Here is a 21514-nt window from a genome sequence, read left to right on the forward strand (position 1 = left end):
CAGCCCCTTGCAAGAAGTAAAAAAGAAAATGTGTTATATCTGACCACTCTCCCCCCATGGTCCATCCTCTCCTCCTTCATTCACATCCCTCTCTTCCCCATGTCCCCCCCCCCCCCTTACTCCAGATGTCTGTACCCCTTTGAGTATATATGCTGTTTCTTCTCCTAACCACCTCTGATGAGAGCAAAGACTCCTTCATTCCCCCTTGCCTTCCCCCCCCCTCCATATCATTGCAATAGCTCATTGTAATAAAGAAAAATCTTATTATATAAAATATCTTGGCCTATTCCCCCTCTCCTTTTTTCTTTCTCCCATTATGTTTCCCTTTTTTCTATTGACTCTATTTTTACACCATATTTTATCTTCAAATTAAGCTTTCTCCTGTGCTTCATCTATAAAATCTCCTTCTACCTGCCCTGTTAATTGAGAAGGTTCATATGAGTATTATCAGTGTCATTTTTCTATACAGGAATATATGCAGTTCATCATCATTAAGTCCCTCATATTTTCCCCTTCTCCAATCTCTATGCTTCACCTGAGTCCTGTATTTGAAGATCAAACCTTCTGTTCAGCTCTGGCCATTCCAACAGGAACATTTGAAATTCCCCTGGTTCATTGAAAATCCATCTTTTTCCCTGGAAGAGGACATTCAGCCTTGTCGGGTAGTTGATTCTCTGTTGCATTCTAAGCTCTTTTGTCTTCTGGTATATTATATTCCAAGCCCTACGAGCTTCCAATGTAGTTGCTGCTAAGTCCTGTGAGATCCTGATTGCAGCTTCATGGTATTTGAATTGTGTCCTTCTGGCTGCTTGTAATATTTTCTCTTTGACTTGGGAGTTCTGGAACTTGGCTATAATATTCCTGGAGGTTGATTTTTGGGATCTCTTTCTCAGGGGGAATCAGTGGATTCTCTTCTAGGATATCAGGCCAATTTTCCTGTAGTAATTCTTTGAAAATGATGTCAAGGCTATTTTCCTAATCATGACTTTCAGATATTCCAATAATTTTTAAATTATCTTTCATAAATCTGTTTTCCATGTGAGTTTTTTTCAATGGGATGTTTCACATTTTCTTCTAATTTTTCATTCTTTTGGTTTTGAAATATTGAGTCCTGATTTTTAGTAAATTCATCAATCTCCCTGAGTTCTATTCTTTGTCTGAAGGATTTGTTTTCCTCAGAGAGCTTTCTTATCTCTTTTTCCATCTGGCCCATTCTGCTTTTTAAAGCATTCTTCTCCTCAATAATTTTTTGAACTGTTTTATCCATTTGACCTAAGCTGGTTTTTAACATGCTATTTTCTTCAGCACTTTTTTGGATTTCCTTGACTAAGCTGCTGACTTCATTTTCTTGTTTTTCCTGCATCTCTCTCATTTCTTTTCCCAGTTTTTCTTCTAACTCCCTCATTTGATTTTCAGTCTTTTTTTGAGCTCTGTCATAGCCTGAGCCCAATTTCTGTTTTTCTTGGAGTCTTTAGATGCAGGAGCTTGTGCTTCCTCATCTTCAGACTGAGTGTTTTGATCCTTCTTGGGCTCACAGGCAAAATATTTCTCAATGGTGTTCCTCTTTTTTCTCTGCTTGCTCATTTTCCCCAGCCTTAGCCTGTTTTGGGGGTGCTTCCTGAGCTTTTGGGACACTCCCACAAGGGTCTCAGTGTGTGAGGCTCTGTCCTCCCTCCCGGTCTGTGAATGACCATAAGTACTCCCCTCTGCCTTGGGGCTGAGGTGGGGGGTGGGTCCTGCTGTTCTATGGGGGGGCCTAGGCTGTGATCAGGATCTGAATGTGGTCAGAACCCCAGCATCCTGTTCCAGGGGTAGAGCTCAGCAGTCTCTCTTCACTACCCTCCTTAGGTTTAATGGGCTCATGCCCTGGGAGCTCCTGCTTACCAGTTCCACCTGCTTCTGGTTCCTGGATCTGGGTTGCTGCAGCCAAGCTGCTTGCTGTGTGCCCTGAGGGCTGGGCTTCATGTATTCCCTCTGTCAGAGATCCCCCCCCCTCCCCAAATTTGTGCCCGGGAACGCTCCCGAGGCATAGGTCTGCCTCCAGGAGGCTGAAGTTCTTTCCCTCACCCGCCAACCCTGGGGAGCAGAGCCTGTCTTCTCTTTTCCAGGTTACCTTGAGTAGGAGAACTGCCTCCCTGGGTCCCTCTGTGGGTTCTGTCTCTCGAAAATTTAGAGTCCTTAGTTTTGAAGATTTATGAGAGAGTGCCTAAGACATGATCCTCTCTTGTCACCATCTTGGCTCCACCCCCGGAAATGCAGTTTCTTTTGAGTCAGCCTGTTCTACTTGAAGATAGTTTTAGTTTATCTGCTACCCAAATATCCCTCTTTGCAGTTTTCACTCATTGTTCTTAGGTATGCCTTCTGGGGCTTCTACTTTTTCCCCATATTTTTAGTAATTCTGTTTTAGCATAATTGAACATGGATCTTTTTGAATCCAGTGTTCTTTTGAATGAACTGTTATTTTATATAATTTAAAAAAATAAGTGTTTGATAACTTTTGTTTTTACATCATGACATTTCTCATGGTTTCCCTCCATTAACCTTCCTCCAGAAGCCATCCCTTAACCAAGTGTCTGACATCCACAGTCCTCTGTTTCTGCATAGAAAATAGTGTTAAATATCTGATTTGGGGTCAAACTGGGTCATCATAATTTTGTATCATTCATTTTGTGTTCTTTCCATCTAATTTGCTGTCAGTGTGCATTGCTTTCCTTGTCTGCTTATATCAGATTCATCCATTCATATGTCTTTCCATACTATTTGGTATTCATCATATTCATTGTTTCTTAAATCACAGTAATATTACTGTACCTGATCTATTAGGCATTCCTCAATGAAAATGCATCTACTTAGTTTATAGCTCTTTTGTTATAAGAAAAAATATTGCTGTAAATATTATGTACTTCCATTTTTTCTTTGATGTTGTGGAAGTATATGCCTATCAGTGACGTCTGTAGGTCAAAGATTAAGAAATTAGTTTCTCAACATTATTGCAGATTGCTTTCCATAGCATCACCAACAATGTCAGGATGCTTGTTTTTGTTATTTTTGTTATTCCTCTTTCCACTTTTTGTCATCTTTGCCAATTTGTGTATAGTTAAAATCTTAAAGTTATCTGAGTTGTACTTTTCTTATTAGTAGTAATTTAAAACATTTTTAATGTGTTTCTAATTCTTTTGATACCTTGTTCTTTCTTTTGTCTATCTGTTGGGTCTTGTTTATTAGTAATAATTAAGCAATGATGGAAATACCATTTCTTCCTATCTTTATCTTTTTCCACATGTAGAAATAGCATCTACATATTATACAAAAAATGGTTGCAAAGAAAATACAATGCTATATTTTATTTTTAAGGAATGAGTTTGGTATCCCCAATCTGCTTGTCTTTTTATTTTTATGATTGCTTGAAGATATATCTTAAAATTTTCCTGTGGAACACTTTATATAAATTGTGGAGGGACTTAGAGCATATTTATGATAAATAATGGTTTGATCACCAAAGAAGAACATTAAATTAATCCATTAATCTAAAGTTCCACTCTTACAACATTGGAATAGGGTACCCCAATAGGTAGGGGGGCTGGATGAATTCTTGGTGGCCTAGGAGCATCAGCTGCCTTGTGAGATTCTGTGTTGTCTTTGCTTCAGTTTAAAGTTTTCCTTTGCTTTTAACAGTTAACAGCTTTCCATGGCCTATTCCAGAGTGTTCCCAAGGAACTTGAAAGTTTTGGTCAGATTTTCTCTGCTCAGCTTACCGTAATAAACAATTATATTGAAACCCTCTCAGGGCTTTTGCCCACCATATCATTTGTATCTATAATGCCTTTTGGGCTCTCGATCAGGATGAAATCAGTTTGTTCTTCAAATGTTTCTTTAATTTTTCCCTTGGTTAGCAGCAAGGTTTTCTCAATGCTCAGATGGTGGCCCAGCGAAGCAGAGAACTGATCAGTCACCACATCCGACAGCACCGGATGGCCATGATGATGCAGCAGCAGCAGACACAGGCACAGGCACAGGCGCAGACCTTCAGCCCTCCCCCTAATGTGACTGCTTCAGCCAGCATGGAGGGGGCTTTGGCTGGGACCTCAATGCCACCAGCTCCTCCACAGCAGTTTTCATACCCACCAAATTATGGTAAATTCTCCCCAAGAAAACTGAACCAATACTTTAACCATTGGCTGTGGGCAAATTGTTACCACATTTACTTGACATATTTTCACTACATATTTTTTTCTTCCCTCAACTTAAGTTTAAGGAAAAGATATACAGTTGTTTTCTTTGTACCCTCAGGGACAAAATTAGTTTCATACTGTGCTAAAAGCTTAACTTTTAGTAGAGTCTCTTAGAAATGTAAAGTGTAGTTAAAAACTGCCTGCTGTAAGCTCAGCATAGTGAGATAAAAAATAGAAGCTATCCTTAATTTAATAACCTGGGAAGGGTTAGGGTGGGAAATGGTGGCAGCCTTTGCCTTGAGTTATAAGCTGACTGCAATGAGTGCTTCTTATCAACCTTTGGGTGTAGGGAGGCTCAGTGATCTGGAAGTGGGTGCCATGGAGGGAAGGGGTATAAATGGGAAAATTTGGGGGAAAGATTATTGATATTCACCTAATAGGAAATGTATCTTCTTGGTATATCCACTTACCTCAAGCAGTAAATTGTCTATTTTATAAGTATGTTCAGTAATAGTGTTCAGAAAGGAAAGTAAACTAATTTTGTTTTAAGGAAAGTGACTATCTTACTGTTATGTTACTTATTTTGGCTCTTTTGGCATGCAAGAATATTGTTGTGCAACATAAGGATATAGAGGAGCTGTAGCTATAGTCTGTCATCTCTTCTAACTTTGTATTATTTTTTAGAGAAATTATTGTGGTCATTTTATGGATTAGCATTTTAATCATTAGTTGTCATTAAAAAAAAAAGACTCTATAACCCAAACCAATAGTTTTATTTTTCTTTATAAGGAATGAACCAACAGTCAGATCCTGCCTTTAGCAGAGTATCCAGTCCTCCCAGTGCAATGATGTCATCAAGAATTGGTGCCTCCCAGAACCCCATGATGCAGCACCCTCAGACTGCACCAATGTATCAGTCCCCAGAAATGAAGGGCTGGCCATCAGGAACCTTGTCCAGGAACAGGTGAACACCATGGTTTGATGTGTTGTAGTGAACTTCCCATACCCTCTGCTACCATTATTTTAATCAAGTTGTGTTTTGTCAGTAATGTTAAGTGACTTTAAAAATCTTTCACACTTAAGCTCTGAGAACCAATAAAGTATTCTTTGTACTTAGGGATATATTTTGCCCTGAGCAATAAAGTTTTCAATGCTGATCTTGGATTTTTACCTCAAAGAACGCCATAATAATGTGTTTGGACTTATTTTAAAAACTTTTTGAAAGTAGTTTTTTTAACAAGGCAATGGAGTTAAGTGACTTGCCCAAGGTCACATACCTAGGGAATTACTAAGTGTCTGAGGCCAGACTTGAACTCAGATCCCCCAGAGCTGGTGCTCTATCCACTGCACCACCTAGTTACCCTTTTTTTGTGAAAGTATTAATAGACATGGTAAATAAATTAGTGCTCTTCTGGACTTGAAGATTCAACAGGCTTTCTGGATATCTGACTTTAAATATTTCTTTTCTAAGTGCAGATTTAGGGATAAAGTGACTTCACTGCCCAGGCTTTTTAACATTTTCTTTTCTGTATTATGTTTGTGACCACATAAAATAATATAGAAGGTAATGGTCCTTTTTGATTTTCAGTTCATTTCCACAGCAGCAGTTTCCCCCCCAGGCTAACCCTGCTCCCTATAGTATGATGCACATGAATGGTAACAGTGGCCACATTGGACAAATGAACATGAATTCTATGCCCATGTCTGGGATGCCCATGGGTCCAGATCAGGTACAGAAATCTTAATCCTTTTTCTTTAATCCCTCTTTGGTGATATTAACTTATTTTAAAATGCTGCTAGGAAAAAAAATGCTGCTATAGAGATCTGTGTAGCATTATGTTGGTTCTATCCCTTATTAATTTGTTATTGTAGTCAGTCATTTCCTTTCTTTGGTCATTATTTCTTCTTGTAATATAAGAGGGTTGTAGTTGGTCTTTGGAATCCATCTACTTTTTAGTGCCTCTACTGTCATGGTCAACAAGGTCAGTTCCACCTTTAAACATCTGTGCTGAGGGCTCTCCCATTTTTGATAGTCAGTGTTTTGCATTAGAGGGCATAATCATTTTGCTGACTTCCATTCATTGATTTGAACCAATAAACTAAATTTAGTAAAAGCAAAGAATCATTGGTGGACAAATTGAACATAAATGGATGAACATAACAGTATTCAACAGTGTTGAACATAAACTGGTTACAAATATAAATATAGGTATTCTGATTTTGCAAAATTGATGTTTTAACTTTTTTTTCTTCCCTGTGGTTATTTGCAGAAATACTGCTGACACATGAAATCCAGAACCTCCCACCGAAAATCACTGTACAAAAGTTTCTGCACTAGCATTTTCAGGAGGTAAAATAAGGGGTTACACATTGTTAGTGACATCTCACTTATGAAAGGACCTACTTCCCCCAAATCTTCATCAAGGTATCCCTCGTAACTTTGTTTGAACCGAACTGAGTCATGAGCTAAACATTGTCTACCTGTTTTTCTGTATATTGTGGTATATTAAGCAATGAACATAAATATTTTTGGCATTCTGCCTCTAGAGATGTGAATCTGGCAATGGCATTTTAGTAAATATGGTAGACTCCCTGTGTGTTATTATTTCTTTCTGCCTTGCTATCCAAAGCCCTATAAATAGGCAGGCCAAAGAAAGTGGAGAAGTTGTGGGATAGAAAAGTCTGGTTTCTCTAGTAGCAATGTCTGACACAGAATGTAGTTCCCAGCCTTGAGGCCTTTTTTTTCCATTGGTGAACAGTCCTCTCTTAAATCTCTTGTCCCCAATAAATCAGAATGCTTGAGGTCATGTCATCAACTTGATATGGGCTTTGGACTCCCCACCACCATTGATGGTTATGCCCTCTAATTCCTTTAGGATTACCACTAGCATCTAATATTCCAGATTATGACTGATGGCAAATAGCTTTGCAGAAAGGAAAATGGAAATTACAGTATTTAATTGCAATAGTGGCTAATATTTACATGCTAATGTGCAGCTGAGTGCACTTTATATAGAAAGTAATGGATTAATGCAATATTTTTGAGGTCTAATGGCGAGCTGTATCATGTTCTCCGTCCGAGCTAATCCATCGGACAGGAACTGTAAACTTATTCGAAAGGACTGGATAATGTCACACTTTGCCTATATGGTAGAGCAATAATCCTTTTTGAAAATCAACTTCAGAAATCCCAAGGCTGGGTACTGCAGTCTGAATCAGAAATTTGCAGTCTGTTTCTGTGAATAGGTTTTTGTAAATACAATCGTTAAGATTATTATGTGTACATATATATGACTTTTGTAGATCACAAGAACTCATTTTTGCAGAGTTTGTGAAGCTAAATATTTAACAGTGTTGATTTCTGTAAGCTCAGCATAGTGAGGTAAAAAAATAGAAGACATTCTTAATTTAATGACTTGGGAGGGGTTAGGGCGGGGTATGGTGGCAGCCTTTACCTTCCCTTCTCTTTTGGGCTTGGACACCTCACTCATTTCCATCTTAAAAAAAATAGCTTTCTAAAAAGATGATTTGTTTAGGGTTAGATAGTTGTATAATTGCTTTCTCCACCTGAACTAAGCACTTTGTTAATTTTTTTTTTTGGTGGGGGGAGGGTATTATTTGTTTTTTAAAATACAGTATGATCCGACAAGAAAAAGAGCTCTCTGTCTTTTTCAGCTCTCCATGAATTGTATGACAGCAATTCAGGGTATTTTTTTTTTAAAGTTGAACACGTTGCCTTTTCAGTCAGGGAGTGAATGAATGACATATACTTTGTCATTGCTTCAAACTGATGTAAACAGCAGCCTGTTTGTTACATTGAGTTTGTGTTAATTTTCAACATTGTCTTAGCCATTTTTTGTTAACACTGTAGCTAGGATTGTTGTTTTCTCTATGCCCTGGTGAACAAAGCTGACTTTTCTGGTCAGCTCTAACCCTTTAGTGAGTTACAACTTGGGTCTCAAATGTCAACTCTTGATTGTCCATGCATCAGATATGACAAGTGCACACTGGGTCTTGTTTTTGACTATTGATAACAATACTAGTTGGCAGTCACTAAAAGGGAAGGAAAGCTACAAATTAAAATGCAGGTCACCTGTTATTTTAGTCCTAAATTTCAACTTGAGTTTTGGTATTGTCAGTGGATTTATCATAATATTCCTGACACTCTCGTTGGACATATTTATGTGGGAGTTGGCAATGAGTTAATTTTTTAAAAGTTCCTGAAAGCAAGTCTCTAGCAGTGCAAACATGAATTTTCAAAACTGTTATTAAAATGGGGGTGGGGTGGAAGCAAGTGGAATGTTAATATATGGCTAAAAATTTTTTAGAAGCTCTGACTTAAACTTAGTGACAACCACCACTTTCTCCTTAGGCTAATATATGTGGGAGTAATATGTCGGTTCTATTTTATTATTCCCTCATGAACTCCCTCTCTCCCCCAAACTCTGACAGTGGATTTATGAACTTTAGAAGAGAGGACTGCTCTTTCAAGACCATCGCCTTGCCTCTTTTGGAGAAGTTTTTGTAGTGTACTTCCTTTGCTCTGACCACTGGTGTTGAGCGCTTTTTACCAATATTCTCTTGGGTAGGTGCCATTAGTATCCCAAGGTTATTATATAGGAGTAAACTAAGGCAGATAGAGACTAAATGACTTTCCCAGGGTCACAAAGCTAGTCTGAGGGCTGGATTTGAACTCAGGTTTTTCTGATTCCAGGCCCAGTTCTCTATCCCCCTGTGCCACCAGCTGCCTCTCTATGGAAATCAATTACTTTCTTACCATCCCTTAAGTCATGAATTCTATTCTTGGGTGTGTAAAGTTCCCTAATTTGATTTATCTTTGTCTTGAACAAGTTAGAGAATGGTGCTCTTACCTTTTTTCTCTAAATACCACACCCTCACCCTTTTGATGCCTCTTAAGAAATGATTCCAAGGGTAGACTTTACATGGTCAGGCACTGGAAGGAAGGCAGCTCTCTTCTCCCTACTTTTTATATTCAGTATGAAACCTGCCAGATTCTTTAAACATTTTATACTTGTTCGTTATGCCGGTGAAACTTGCCAATGTCTATGGCTTTGTACATCCTACCCTTTTTACTTTTTTTGAAAAATTCTCTTGATATTTTTCTGACCCTCCCTTTACTTACCTATATCCCTTTTCTAAAACGTGGTACTTGAAAGATATACAAGAACTCCTAACTTCATCTGATTTTAGAATGTTGGATATTACCAGTATTTACTTTTTGCTGAATCCAAAGATATATTTTTTTTATAAAGCTCAAAATGTGATTTAAAAGAAATACATGTTCCTTCCTTTAAAAAAAAACTGAAATTGCATTGTTAATGATGTTCTCATGACAATGCCATTTATGAATCATTTATCTGGATAGGAAGAAAAGTGTAGAATACAAACAGCACTGCTTAGTACTTCAGTGTTTTAACTATCTAAAAGATGGATTGGGGTGGGATTTTTTTTTTCCCCCAAATACTTGTTAGGAAAATTCTTTGATTTGGAAAGGGAGGCCATTTAAATGCTAGCAGTGGCCACTTAAACCTGCTGCAGGGAAGTCACTTTCAATACCTGTCTTGTCTGGTCTCCTTTTAGTAACAGAAGCTGCACATGTGTGAGCTAGTTAAAGAATTAATAGTATCACAGATATTTGCTTTGAACAAGGGAATGAGAGCTTTTTTTTTTCTTCTGCTATAAGGCAAACCTTTTGAATGTTACATTTTGTAATGTGCAGGGGTTTTTTCTTTTTAAGTTTTTTGTTGTTAATATGTGAAATTTTAATGATGGTGGAAATGATACAGCAATCATAAAATTGTATGTAATTCTGAGAGCAATATTTAAAAATTCTCAGGAGAAGGCTTACAGTATTGAGAATGAATTAAATTTAAATGTAGTTTACATTAAGTATTGCTTGAAATATCTGTATCTTTCTTTATACTGCAAAAAAATCCAAACCCCATGGGATGATTTATAAGATGGCTGGGTTGTAAGCTATGACTGCTTTTCTGATTGTTTTTTTTGGATGTTAATGTCAATGTAAATAAAGGTTTCTATTTAAAGCTGGACCCTGACAAGTTTACTCAGCATTTTTCATCCATATTGGCTTATTAAGAACACATGAAATTCACACATCTGATAAGATAATTAACTCAAGAAAAGCTGTATTGGTCTTTGCATCCCCTTTTAGTTATGGCATTTAAGGACTCTAAAGTGTAAGTTAAAAGTATAGCATTTAACTCATAAGAAAACTCTTTGACTGCAGGTGCTAAGTCAGACTTTTAAGAGATAGTACTGGTACCTTTTACAAAGGAGGGGTGGGGTAGAGACCTTACAATCTCAGATTGGATTATGTTTACTATCTTCACAACTGGGGAAAAGCTTTACAATTGTTGACTGGAATTTTTTTCCACTGAATCTGTTCCCCATGCATCAAAAGAAGTTTCAAGGTAAGATTTCCCCATCAGAAAAATCCCTCCATGCTGCTCACTGTATTTTCACAAAAGCATATGTATGAAATCTTTCTCTTCTCTTCCCCCACCTCCTTCCCCCCCCCCCCCCATTCCAAACAAAAACAAAACACAAGGATGGATCCCTCCTTCTCCCATAAACACCTAATACAATAGTTTGGGTTTGTGAACAATACAATACTCACACTAAAAAAGTTTCTGTACAAATAGGATTTCATTAAAACTCAGGACATACATTAACTGGATTTTCTTTGCACTGCTTTAAAAATGGTCAATTATTGTGATAACAAGGCAACATTTAGAGAAACTGTATATGGGCATTCCACAGTTTATTGACAAAAATCTTCACAACTTTAAGGAATTTCCTTTTGAATGGTTATTGAATATTTATTTACACTGCCCATCTTGAAATTGGTAACTGATGTGTAATAGGTTGGCCATACATTATATACAATGAGCTAAAACAGATTCCCCAGAGGAAAGAGAAAACCAAGAAACACGGTGATGGCATGTCCACTTCTGTCCCAATGCTCTTGAGTCTCTTGTGACATCTTTATATTGGTTGTCTTCTACTTAGTGCTTACTCTGATTATAAGCAAAAAGGGAAAAAAAAGTCCATTTTTCTAGGTGCAGTGTTTCTGTTTCACTTGACTTGCTAGTGCCTTCTGTCTCTGATTGTTAAGATACTTTATGAAGTAAAGTGTTTGAAATGGGGTTTTACTGTAGTTTAAAAAAATCTCGTGGATTTTGCCCTTGGGGGGGTTTCCAATGTTGGAGACCATATGACAGTTCTAGGTTCTTTTTTCCCTTTAGTGACTCAGTGTTAGTGGTGACTTCTTGGAATAAAAATGCTTTTTTTGTGCAGCTGGTGAGGTATATAGTCCAAAGCAAAAGCAGGTGTGACCAGTGGAATTCTAAAAGGATCCCTGTTCTTTCTGGATGTCCTCTAGAATCCACTAGATCTCTTTATAGCATGTTAACAGTGGCTTAGTCTACCTACCTCAGCCCCAAAGTTTCTCCAGTACAACAGTGGAAGTCTTACTGAAATCATACACAGTTTCTGTAAAAAGTTTGGCTTTCTGGCCAGTGGACATCATTCTTCTTTGAGAACCAGCTTTTGGAACTTAGCCCTCCCATCCTTCCCAGAGTTGTCCTCTGTTAAACCAAAAAAAAAAGTATCAATATTAGGATGCTCTATTTTTAGTAGATGTCATGTTACCCCAACTAATAAACCTGGATTTTTCTAAATTTGGGAAACAGGGTATTCATTATGCACCAAAGATATAGATGGGGCCTTTCTTTATAAATATGCTCCTAGAAAAAAGATTATCAACATTACCAAATGTTTTTAATTCCATCCTAACTTTTAGTCAGTCAGTTAATACTTTTTAGTAACTATGGTCAATCCTGCTGTGATGTATGAGTTTCCCCAAAGCACCTCAGTATTACAGAATTGTGCAATTTAAAACAATGGGGTTTATGATAAAAATAGGGTTAAGGCAAAAGGCTCAGGAATTTTGTTGGTGGCTCATAAAAAAGACTGGAATCTAATAAAAGTAGCACAGTTTTATAGCCATTAAATAGTTAAGAACTCCAAAAGTATACAGTAAATAACAACAGTGTCCATAGCATGTGGGCTCCCAGGTTGGAAGGTGAATTAGCCCTCCTCAGCTCACAGCTCCTACTGCACCATAAGATAAGATAGACATAAATAGGACACTTGACATGAAGTCTGCTTGTGGATTTGGGGGTTGGAAAGGTTGCAACTTGTGAGTTATTGTGAAGTGATACAATTTTCTGTTTTCTTCCTGTTTCTTATAGAAGAAACCAAGCAGAAACTCAAAATAAAGAGGTCTAAAATAGTTTTCTCAGAGAGGAAAAGAAACACAGTGATCACTGCAGTTACATTCAAAATGTTCTGTAACATTTTGGAAGAAACTCATGCTTTAGAACCAAGCATTATAGCAGACTAATTATCATTAAGCTATTAAAATCAAAAGGATCATCACTATGGATACTCAAAATCTCACATCTAAACATTTTGTGTGATTCTGGTCAGAGCAAGTATGTGAAGTCATTAGCATTATTGTCCAGCCATTAATTGCCTAAAGGATTTATTTAAATCCTCACATTGAAACTGTCTAAATTGGGGGAGGGAAGATAAAGCTTAAAGCTGCTGTGGCAGGTGGGGCAGTAGACACCATTAGATCTCTTCTAAGCCTTGCCCTAATGCGACCCTTCCTTGTCTTAGACTACTTCTACCCTTCCCAACCCTTAGTAAGGGAGTATTCAAATGCATTTTCTACAAGAGGAAGGAGGTGATTACATTTAACCCCGATTTTTAGGAAATACTGTGATCCTACAGGATCCCTGATTTTTTTGGCAAGGAAATGAGGTTAAGTGGCTTGTCCAAGGCCATACAACTAGGTAATTATTAAGTGTCTGAGGCCAGATTTGAACTCAGGTCCTCTTGACTCCAGGACTGCATCTTGATCCACTGTGCCACCTCCCTGTGCCCCTCCCTGATTTCTTGATGCAAGTTCTGCATCCATAAGTTGGCAAGCTATCTTTAAAACATTCACCCTGAACTCACCCATTTCTCTGAAATTTGGGCAGTTATTCTTTGAATCAAAAGATCCAGGCCTAGACCATACCTGAAGCCTTCCAAAATGATTACAGGACCTGCCCTTCTTTGTACTCTGCTTGGGGGACTGGGGACACAGGATGACTGCTTCAAAGCAACTTCTTTTAAGAAGGGTGAGTCACAGAATGTTACATCTCTTGTTTTGCTTAACATAGTTCCTAAGAGAGCTGGGATGGAGCTACTGTGAGTAAATAAAACAAAAGGTATAGTCTTTCTCTTGTCATGTAGGGGCAAGACTAGTGCTCCTGGAAGCTGAAAAATGGTGTGAAAACCAGGAGGGTTTGCAAAAAATGAAACAAGTGAAATTACTGTTGTATTTGTAAAATGGCTTCTCAACTCACAGTGATTTAGAAGGTCTCTTCATGTCTGGCCATTTTCGACGCTGAAACTGCCTAGGTATTTAAGAAGTCAAAAAGAATGGGGAGGAAAAAAGAAGAGTCAACAATCACCAAGAAGAAACAAGTCCAAACCAACCCCAAAAGGAATAAAAGGTGACAATTAGAAATGAATCATGCCTAATTTAGGGTTATGGCAGAGACATGAAAAATCCCACAGAGGAAGGAAGAGATGATTAGATAATTTCAAAATGGAATTGGGGGAACATAATAAGAAGAAAGGACTTTTACATTTCTTTAACATGTACAGAAAAAGTGAAAGTACCTGTACTGCTCATAACTTCCCCCATCTTTAAGTCCTATAAGAGGGGAAAATAAAGAGGTTATCAGTGGATAGCCTGGAAAGGTAAAGAAGGTTAACAGATTAGAGATAACCATCCAACTGCTATCAAAGGATTTCCTCTCTCTTCTACTGATAAGTGGTGGCACTTGTATTTGCTGGTTCAGATGGAAACTCATCCCAGGATTTAGAATTTAAAAGGACTGTAGCAATAATCTAGGTGAAATCTCTCATTTTACAGAGAAGAATAAATCTCTCTAGGCAGGATTCTGTGCCATTGCCCCAGCTGGCCAACACAAGATTTAGACACACAAAACTTCAGCCGGATCTGGTACATCTTACAATTTTCCCAAATATGAGTAGAAATTTCCTATTGCAGTTATTTATCCATTTTTCTTGGTTCCAGGGTTAGTAGTTAATTTTAAAAATCATGGAATTCTAATAGTATGGTCATCCATTCAACTCATTTGGGGAGGCAAAAGGATTCTCCTGGGAGAGAAATTGTTGAGCCCTAATAAGAATTATAAAAATCCCTGACAAAAATTCCCTTACTACTGTTAGGTTAGACCAAAGACCAGGTAAGACTACCTTCCCATTCTAATGCAAGTTTTAGAGAACAGACTTTGCCTCAGACAGAGGTTTCGTGATTTTATCTCTGGTTAGAGTTCTCACTGCATCAGAGCTGTTCACTGTCTAATTTTTCTTAAACTGATGAAGGAACAGTAGAATGTTATCCTCAAATCTATAAATTTAAGTTTGGTTTTTTTTTCCCCTCACTCTGCTCTTTTATTTGCAGTGGGGAAACAGACATCTGTCAGTGTCTTTGTTTCCTTGTTCATGAATTGCATCTTGAAGAAAGGTTGATTAAGGATGATCTGAAAATTAAATTGGTTTTATTTAACTAGTCTTGTCTCTTTACTACTCTGCTACTACAATTTAAAAGCATGAATCTGATCACTCAAATATGTCACCTTAAGCCATATATTGAGGTTCCCCAGGTTCTCTGTGTCTCTGGGGGACAAGTTCAGGATATGGAAGTGGAGGGAGAAGATGAGGCAGAATACTAACCAAGGTCCATGTTTCGAGTCCTGGGGTTGCACTGTTTGTATCCCTTGCAGCTGCGGAGCTCCATTAACTGTACATGCAGTTGATTGAGAATATCTCGATCCAGTGTATTCACTGCATTAATCAACTGGTGATTATAAGAAAAGCAAGTAGTTAGAAGAACATTTTAAGGTTCTCCAGCTGCATATTGTGGCAGCAATTTCTTCCATTGTTCCCTGCCAACCCTCAGCAATGTAAATTGGTTAAATAGTGTTCTGGAAATCTTTGCTTGGCTATCATTGTGGTATAAATGGAAGCAGGTGCTGGGTTTGAATCTGGATCGTGCCAATAACTGTTTGGGGGAAAATAATACTTGCTCTTCTTATTTTAAAAGGATGTTAGAAGGGGAAAATTTTGAACCTTTAAATAATTGCAGTAATATGAACATTAGTATTATTAATACATTATTCACTGAATCCACATGACCAGATTGAGTTTCAAATACTAGAAGCTCCCTTGTGAGTACTGTTGTTTAACCTTTCATCATACCTTTTAATTTGTCATTCCATGGAAGGCAGCTGTATGGACTCAGTGAGCAGAGGAAGCATGGCATAGTGGATGGAAAGAGAGCTGGCCTCAGAGTTGGGAAAGCTAGCTTCAATCCTACCCTTTGACACTGCCTAGCTGTGTCTGACCAAGGACAGCTGTGGTCCTGTAGAGTCTCTCCTTGGGAATTCCCTGGACCCTAGGACCCCAAACACACACTTGACCAGAACTTATTAACTCAAATCAGAGGAGCATAGATCTCTTCCTGGTAATCTGAACCTCTGAGGCCCAGAGATTGTGACTTAGCTCATTCAGGTCACCCAATGTGTTAAGTTGGAATCAGACTCCCCTGGTTCTGAAGTACCACAGAGGGCGTCTAATCCAACTTGAACTTGTAGACATCTCTGACAAGTACTCCTGGTTTTCAGCCCTCCTAGGAGGGAAACCTACAACTTCCCAAGGCAACTCATTAACTTCTGGGGATTGATAATTCTTAGAAAATTTTTCCTCACAGCAAAGCTAAATTGGTTTTTGTGACTTCCATCCATTGTGCCTACCTAGTTTTTTCTTGAGCTGTCAGGAAAGTGAATTTCCCTCTTCCATGAGACAGTCCCTCAAGCCCTTGAAAACAGTCATGGTTATAGATAACTCCTCACTTCTCTCCTGGTCACTCACCTATCTGGTAGGTGTAAGAAACAGGTTACTTACCTGCTGAGAGCAGTATTAATCCATTCCACTTTTAGGTTACTCTAAAGATTAGGAAACTTTTCCTTTCAAAGCTCTTTATCCTGATAAATGCTGTTTCCAAATGATATAGACTTGAAACCCTTCACCACTTTGTTTCCCTTTCTTTGGACACACTCCAGATTATTAGTAATCTTTCTAATAAGTGGTGCTCAGAACCAAACATATCAAAGCTGTGATTGTACCAGGGTAGTTTACAGTGGGACTACAGACTACCTAGTTATTTGTGTTAATGAAACTTAGGACACTGATGATCAAGACTACAATACAGTAAAACTCTCAGATCTTTCCATATTAACTATGAACTGCCCTCTGGATATTCAAGTGCTATTTCTCCCCACTATTTACCTTCCAAGTTTGTGAGATTAATTTCTGAACCCAAGTCCAAGATAGTGATAAATGTCCTTATCAGAGTTGGCTTAATGTCCTATTCTATCAAAGAATCTTGAGTTTCTGCTCTGTGAGCATTCAGCAACACCGGGCTTCAGATTGGTAAGTCTTCACTAACCCAGATTCAGTCTCACCAGTCCTCTTCTTTCCATCTCACCAACTCTATCTCTGAAAACAGTAATAAAACCAACACACTCATCTTTGCTTCTTAGCTCACAGTGTTATTTCAAGGACGATCTCCTAAGAGAAACTTTGCCTGATCTCACCTAGTTGAAAGTATGCTTTCCCTCCTCAAATTGAATTCAATTTCTCTGTTGAAAGTCATATCCGGAGTAGAATATGTCCCCTGAGGGATGAGATAGTTCTCTATTGATAGCACACCTTGCCCATTATAGCTGTTTTTTAATAAGTATTTGCTGAATCAAATCCAGCAATTTAATAAACAAATTCATACCTATCCAAGTCACTGATAAAAATGTTTAAACAGATGTCTCGGGACCCTCTGGAATGACCATCAACCACTGGTATGACTCCTTTGGGTATGAGTTCCTTAGCTACTTGGGTCAGCTCTACAACATAGATTTCATTACCTCTTATTCGATTGTTTGGACCCTTCAGAGGAATGCTGAAGTCCAGTGAACCTCCCTCTGTAGCACCACAATGCTTCCACCGGAAAAGTACTTAATTGAAACAGATGAATAGAAAGAACTTAAAAAAGTGAATCCCATACCTGGTAGGGATCAGTGTTGAGATCAAAATATTCCAGGAAGCCTGTAGCAAATTCACAGAATAGAAAATTGTGTGTCTCATTGATTGTCCTCATGCACCAGTATGTGTTGTTGTTGGCACTGGTACAGGCACAGAAAGGTCCCACTGCAACAACAACAATAGGAAGCAGTATGAGCCCTTCTGCAAGAAACCAAAGGTCAGGAAGATAGTTCCTCTAGCAATCTGATGCAGAAATGGCAGCTTGGTGAGCTAACCCTTACCCCTGCTATGGACTAGCATGTTGCCTTTAGTTTTTGTCCCTGGGGATCTGACCAGCCTAGAGATCACTAAGGTATTGAACCTACACTGACAACTGCAGATGTAAATACACTAAAATGCTCTCCCCCTCTTTGTTGATGCTCTTTTAGATGGCCTGGGATTTGTGGGGGGAAAGGGAAGAAGTCTGAAGATTCAGCCTTTGGCCCTAGTCATTCCCCCCTTCTCTGTACCACTTTCCTTTATTTCTTTTGATCCTCATCTTCTCCCCCAAGTGGAAAGAAGCTGCTTTGCCAAGATGATATAGTAAAAGACCAAGTGAGGCCTGGAAACTGGGTCTTGGACTCTAAATCCAGATGTTTGGGGCTACTTCCCACAGTTAGAAGGTGTGAGCTTTGATCTGGAGTAAGCTCCATAGGATTGGGAACACTGGGTGCTACCAGGAGCTGGGAGTTCCACCCTCTGGCCTCACTCACATGTCCACAGTGGAGCTGTCTGCCAGTGCTGGTTGTCGTGGGTGAAGCACGTAAGGCCAGGCATGCTGCAGGTATCGTTGTTCTTCAGCCTTTTCAATAGCTTGCGGAGTTTCTTTTTTCTTTTCTGTTCTCTCAGCAACCACACCTTGTCTTTCTCCTGCATGGCTTTCCTGGGTACAGGAAAGGTGGGGAGGAGGGAAAGGATGAGAGAGAAAGCCAAGCAATGCAATGCCCTCTGTTTGGAGTAATCCAATCTCCCCGCAAAAGGCCCCCTTTGGGTGCTGAGGCAGCATTGGTGACCACACAGAACAGACCTGGATCCCTGCCTGTAATTGTCTTGTGTCTTGGGAAACTTGCTACCATAGAATCTCAGGGCTAGAAGGAATCATTTAATACACTCGCCAACTGAAATGGATTTCTTTTGAGTGGTCAAACTCAAATAGAAAGCAGGGAGGGGCAGACATGACTATCCCTGAGGCTACTATGTTCTATTACATTTTTATTAAATATTTCCCAATTCCATTTTAATCTGGTTTCTGGCTGCACTTGGGAGTATTGAAGCTTTGATGCCTTGACACCTCTTCTTAACATCTGACAAGTGGTCATTCAGAGACCTTTCTGAACTGGGAACCAGCTAATTCTGCAAGGAAGGGATTATACGAAGAAATCCCTATTGTGCATTTGAAGAAGTTCAAGTTCAGAGAAGTTAGACACTTTGCCCATGTAAACCCAACCAATTAGGTTTCAGCCCAGGTGGCCTATCCCATTTTCTGGATTAGCTTCCATCGGAGATCAGAGGTGAAAGTCTTCGTGGGAAATATCTGGCCTCCTTCTAACAGAAGCGGAAGCTGAGTTCTAGAGAGGGACTGGCTTAAACTGATATAAAAGAACCAGGATTGGAATTACACAGTTCTGATTACTAGTTTGCATCAAACACTTGATAATTACCTAACTGTGTGACCTTGGACAAGTCACTTAAAGCCAATGCCTTGCAAAAAAAAAAGAATCTTGAGGAGAATACTTCTCTTTCCCAACTCATTCCTATCCTCAGATTTATATCAACACATTCCAGATAAGTATTCTGCCTTTTTTTACCTTTTCTTTCTTTCCAGTGTTGCCATTTTGGAACTGTTTTTCAGTCAGCTAAAAGGCAACCTACCCCAGACCCCTTTTATGGGCCTTTGAAAGAAATCCTAAACTTAAGTTGAAAGGGAGGTTAGAGAACATCCAGTCTTTCCTTGTATCCCAGTGGAATGTAGGGTAGGAAACATAGGCTTCTATTTAAGAAGGAACAAGTTAACCTTGGGTTATGACCATCTCTCTTTTTAAAGAAATAAGCTGGGTTAGAATGGGTGTCTTCCATTGCAGTTCTCCCCGTCCCCTTTAGACTCCTCTGCCAAGGAAACCAATTTGGAATGGGCCCTATCTCTGAGATGGGGAAGGTCTGGGTCCTGAAGGGTCTTTCTGAGTCAGCTGCCACTTACTTGAAAGGATGCAGCATGGAGCTTTTGTGCTTGACTCTGCCCTTGAGTTTAGCCTGGTAGCTGGAAAACAGAATTTGTACTTAGAAGCTGCTACACTTAACAGAGGCTCCTCATGTCCCATTGCCCACACCCCATGGTTTATCCTAGGCTGGGTTGGGTCTTTGTACCCAATTCCTATGTATCAAGTATACAAGGGAGTATCATCTCAGTCTAACCCAGACCAACAAATCAATAGCAAGCATTTTATTAAAGCCCTTTAGTGAAAGGGAATGCATAACACTAAAGTATTTTGGGGGAGCTCAAATATTAGGAAGTTTTTCTTTATCTCAAGGCAAGCCTAATAGGTTCCCAGAAAAACAAGTCTATTCTATATGATAAAAAGCCCTCCAAAAGGCTGCTATCAAATGCTCTCAGAGACTTCCTTTCTCCAGACTACAGCAACCTTTTCATCAAATTGATCCTTATGTGTTGTACTTGTAACCCTTCATTATCTTATTTGCCTTCTGGATATTTTCTAATACTTTGAATATTGTCTGACTATGCCAGAGTCTGTATGGGGACTGGACTAACACAACTTTGTTTGGACACTATAACTCTTTAATTTTCATTTGACTTATAATACTGAGTTTGCACAGAAGTTTTAGAGCCAAACTTCTTTTTCTTTCCTACCCCCCCATCTTGGACCCAAAATTATTAAATTTCATCTAATTAGATTCAGCCTTATAATCTAGCCCAATATAGCTTTTTGAGTCCTGATTTCTGTTACCTAGCACCCTAGCTATCCCTCTCCTAGCTTTGTGTTATTTGTAAGTTTGATAAGCAAGCCATCTGCTTTGATCCAAATCATTGAGTAGACAGTGAGATGGTATTGGTCAACTGCAGACCCCTGGGGGCCTTCTATTTGAAACCTCCTTTGAGGATAAGCTGTGATATGAAACCATTAATGATTCCCTTTTGTATCCAGCCACTCACTAGTATAGTAATACATGGTTACAGATATTCATTAAATGGCAATTCTATTATCCCCAGTTTTATTTATTTATTTATTTATTTATTTATTTTTGTTTAAACTTGACTAGTATATTGGCCTCAGGACTCAAGCAGTGAGTTTTCCTAAATCATATTTTAAAAAACCCATTCCTGTTCAGTTTTCACAGAAATAATAGTAAATTTCAGCTCCAGTTCTCTAGAATCAGGGTTCTTTGCATGGGGAACTTCTAGGTCTTTAAAAGGTAAAAGCAAGCCTTGGCAGAAGTGGAAGATACACTAGCCCAGTAATCAGAAGAGGGACGTTTAGACTGAACTCTTTTAGCTAAGAGGAGTCAATTCCCCTGGCTGACCTCAGCCTTCAAATTCAAAGATTCCTTTCAGTTCCTGAGTATTGTAGATTTTCCTATGATAGAACTGAGGTGATAGTGACCTCTGGTGGTGCTGATCATATATCGCAAAATCACCGCCAGCTTCTGGATGGAAGGAAAAAGGATCATGGAAACAGTTGAAAGATCACTTAGGCCCAAATAGCCAATAACTCAGGTATTGATAATCATGTTTTATAACTTACACTGCACTTTTCTCAAAACCACTCGGAGGTGTTATTTCTTGGAACTTGTTGCAATCTGGTTTGGCTGCTACCATGCACAGATTAGTCTGGGGCCTAGATAGGGTTCATCTAGGACAAAGACCCCAAATTTGAGTGTTGTCCTCTTGAGGAGTCTGGGTGATGACAGTGGTAGCCTAAGCCAAGGTGTTGTGGCAGTCAAGCCAGTGAAACCGGGGTGCCAGGTCAGTCAGTGTGAATTTTAACCCCAAGATAAATGGCTATCCTATGAATGCAAAGGCACTTTGGAAAAGATGTGCAGAGAGGATTTTTTTTCCAGGCCTC

The 21514-nt window shown here is 38.9% G+C and overlaps 2 protein-coding genes across 10 annotated transcripts in view; one reads left to right on the plus strand and one right to left on the minus strand.

Moving 5' to 3' along the window:
• Nucleotides 1-10243, plus strand: part of NCOA3 (nuclear receptor coactivator 3) — a 203899-nt gene extending 193656 nt beyond the window's left edge. For 5 of the 7 annotated variants that reach the window (XM_074210186.1, XM_074210189.1, XM_074210187.1 and 2 more), the window contains 3 exons: nucleotides 3894-4134; nucleotides 4962-5136; nucleotides 5761-6430. In XM_074210186.1, the coding sequence (XP_074066287.1) occupies nucleotides 3894-4134; nucleotides 4962-5136; nucleotides 5761-5917 (573 nt within the window). In that variant the 3' untranslated portion in view covers nucleotides 5918-6430. The other 2 variants (XM_074210191.1, XM_074210192.1) reach the window with 2 other exon arrangements.
• A 714-nt stretch (nucleotides 10244-10957) lies between these two features.
• SULF2 (sulfatase 2) overlaps nucleotides 10958-21514 on the minus strand; it is a 136795-nt gene continuing 126238 nt past the window's right edge. For 2 of the 3 annotated variants that reach the window (XM_074210194.1, XM_074210193.1), the window contains exons 15-21: nucleotides 19633-19692; nucleotides 18149-18318; nucleotides 17419-17561; nucleotides 15033-15156; nucleotides 13950-13983; nucleotides 13631-13681; nucleotides 10958-11800 (exon numbers count right to left, since the gene is read on the minus strand). In XM_074210194.1, coding sequence (XP_074066295.1) covers nucleotides 11770-11800; nucleotides 13631-13681; nucleotides 13950-13983; nucleotides 15033-15156; nucleotides 17419-17561; nucleotides 18149-18318; nucleotides 19633-19692 — 613 coding nt within the window. In that variant the 3' untranslated portion in view covers nucleotides 10958-11769. The remainder of the gene's footprint in view (nucleotides 11801-13630; nucleotides 13682-13949; nucleotides 13984-15032; nucleotides 15157-17418; nucleotides 17562-18148; nucleotides 18319-19632; nucleotides 19693-21514) is intronic. The other variant, XM_074210195.1, reaches the window with a different exon arrangement.

This window comes from Macrotis lagotis, chromosome 1 (genome assembly GCF_037893015.1).
Source record: "Macrotis lagotis isolate mMagLag1 chromosome 1, bilby.v1.9.chrom.fasta, whole genome shotgun sequence".
Taxonomy (NCBI): domain Eukaryota; kingdom Metazoa; phylum Chordata; class Mammalia; order Peramelemorphia; family Peramelidae; genus Macrotis; species Macrotis lagotis.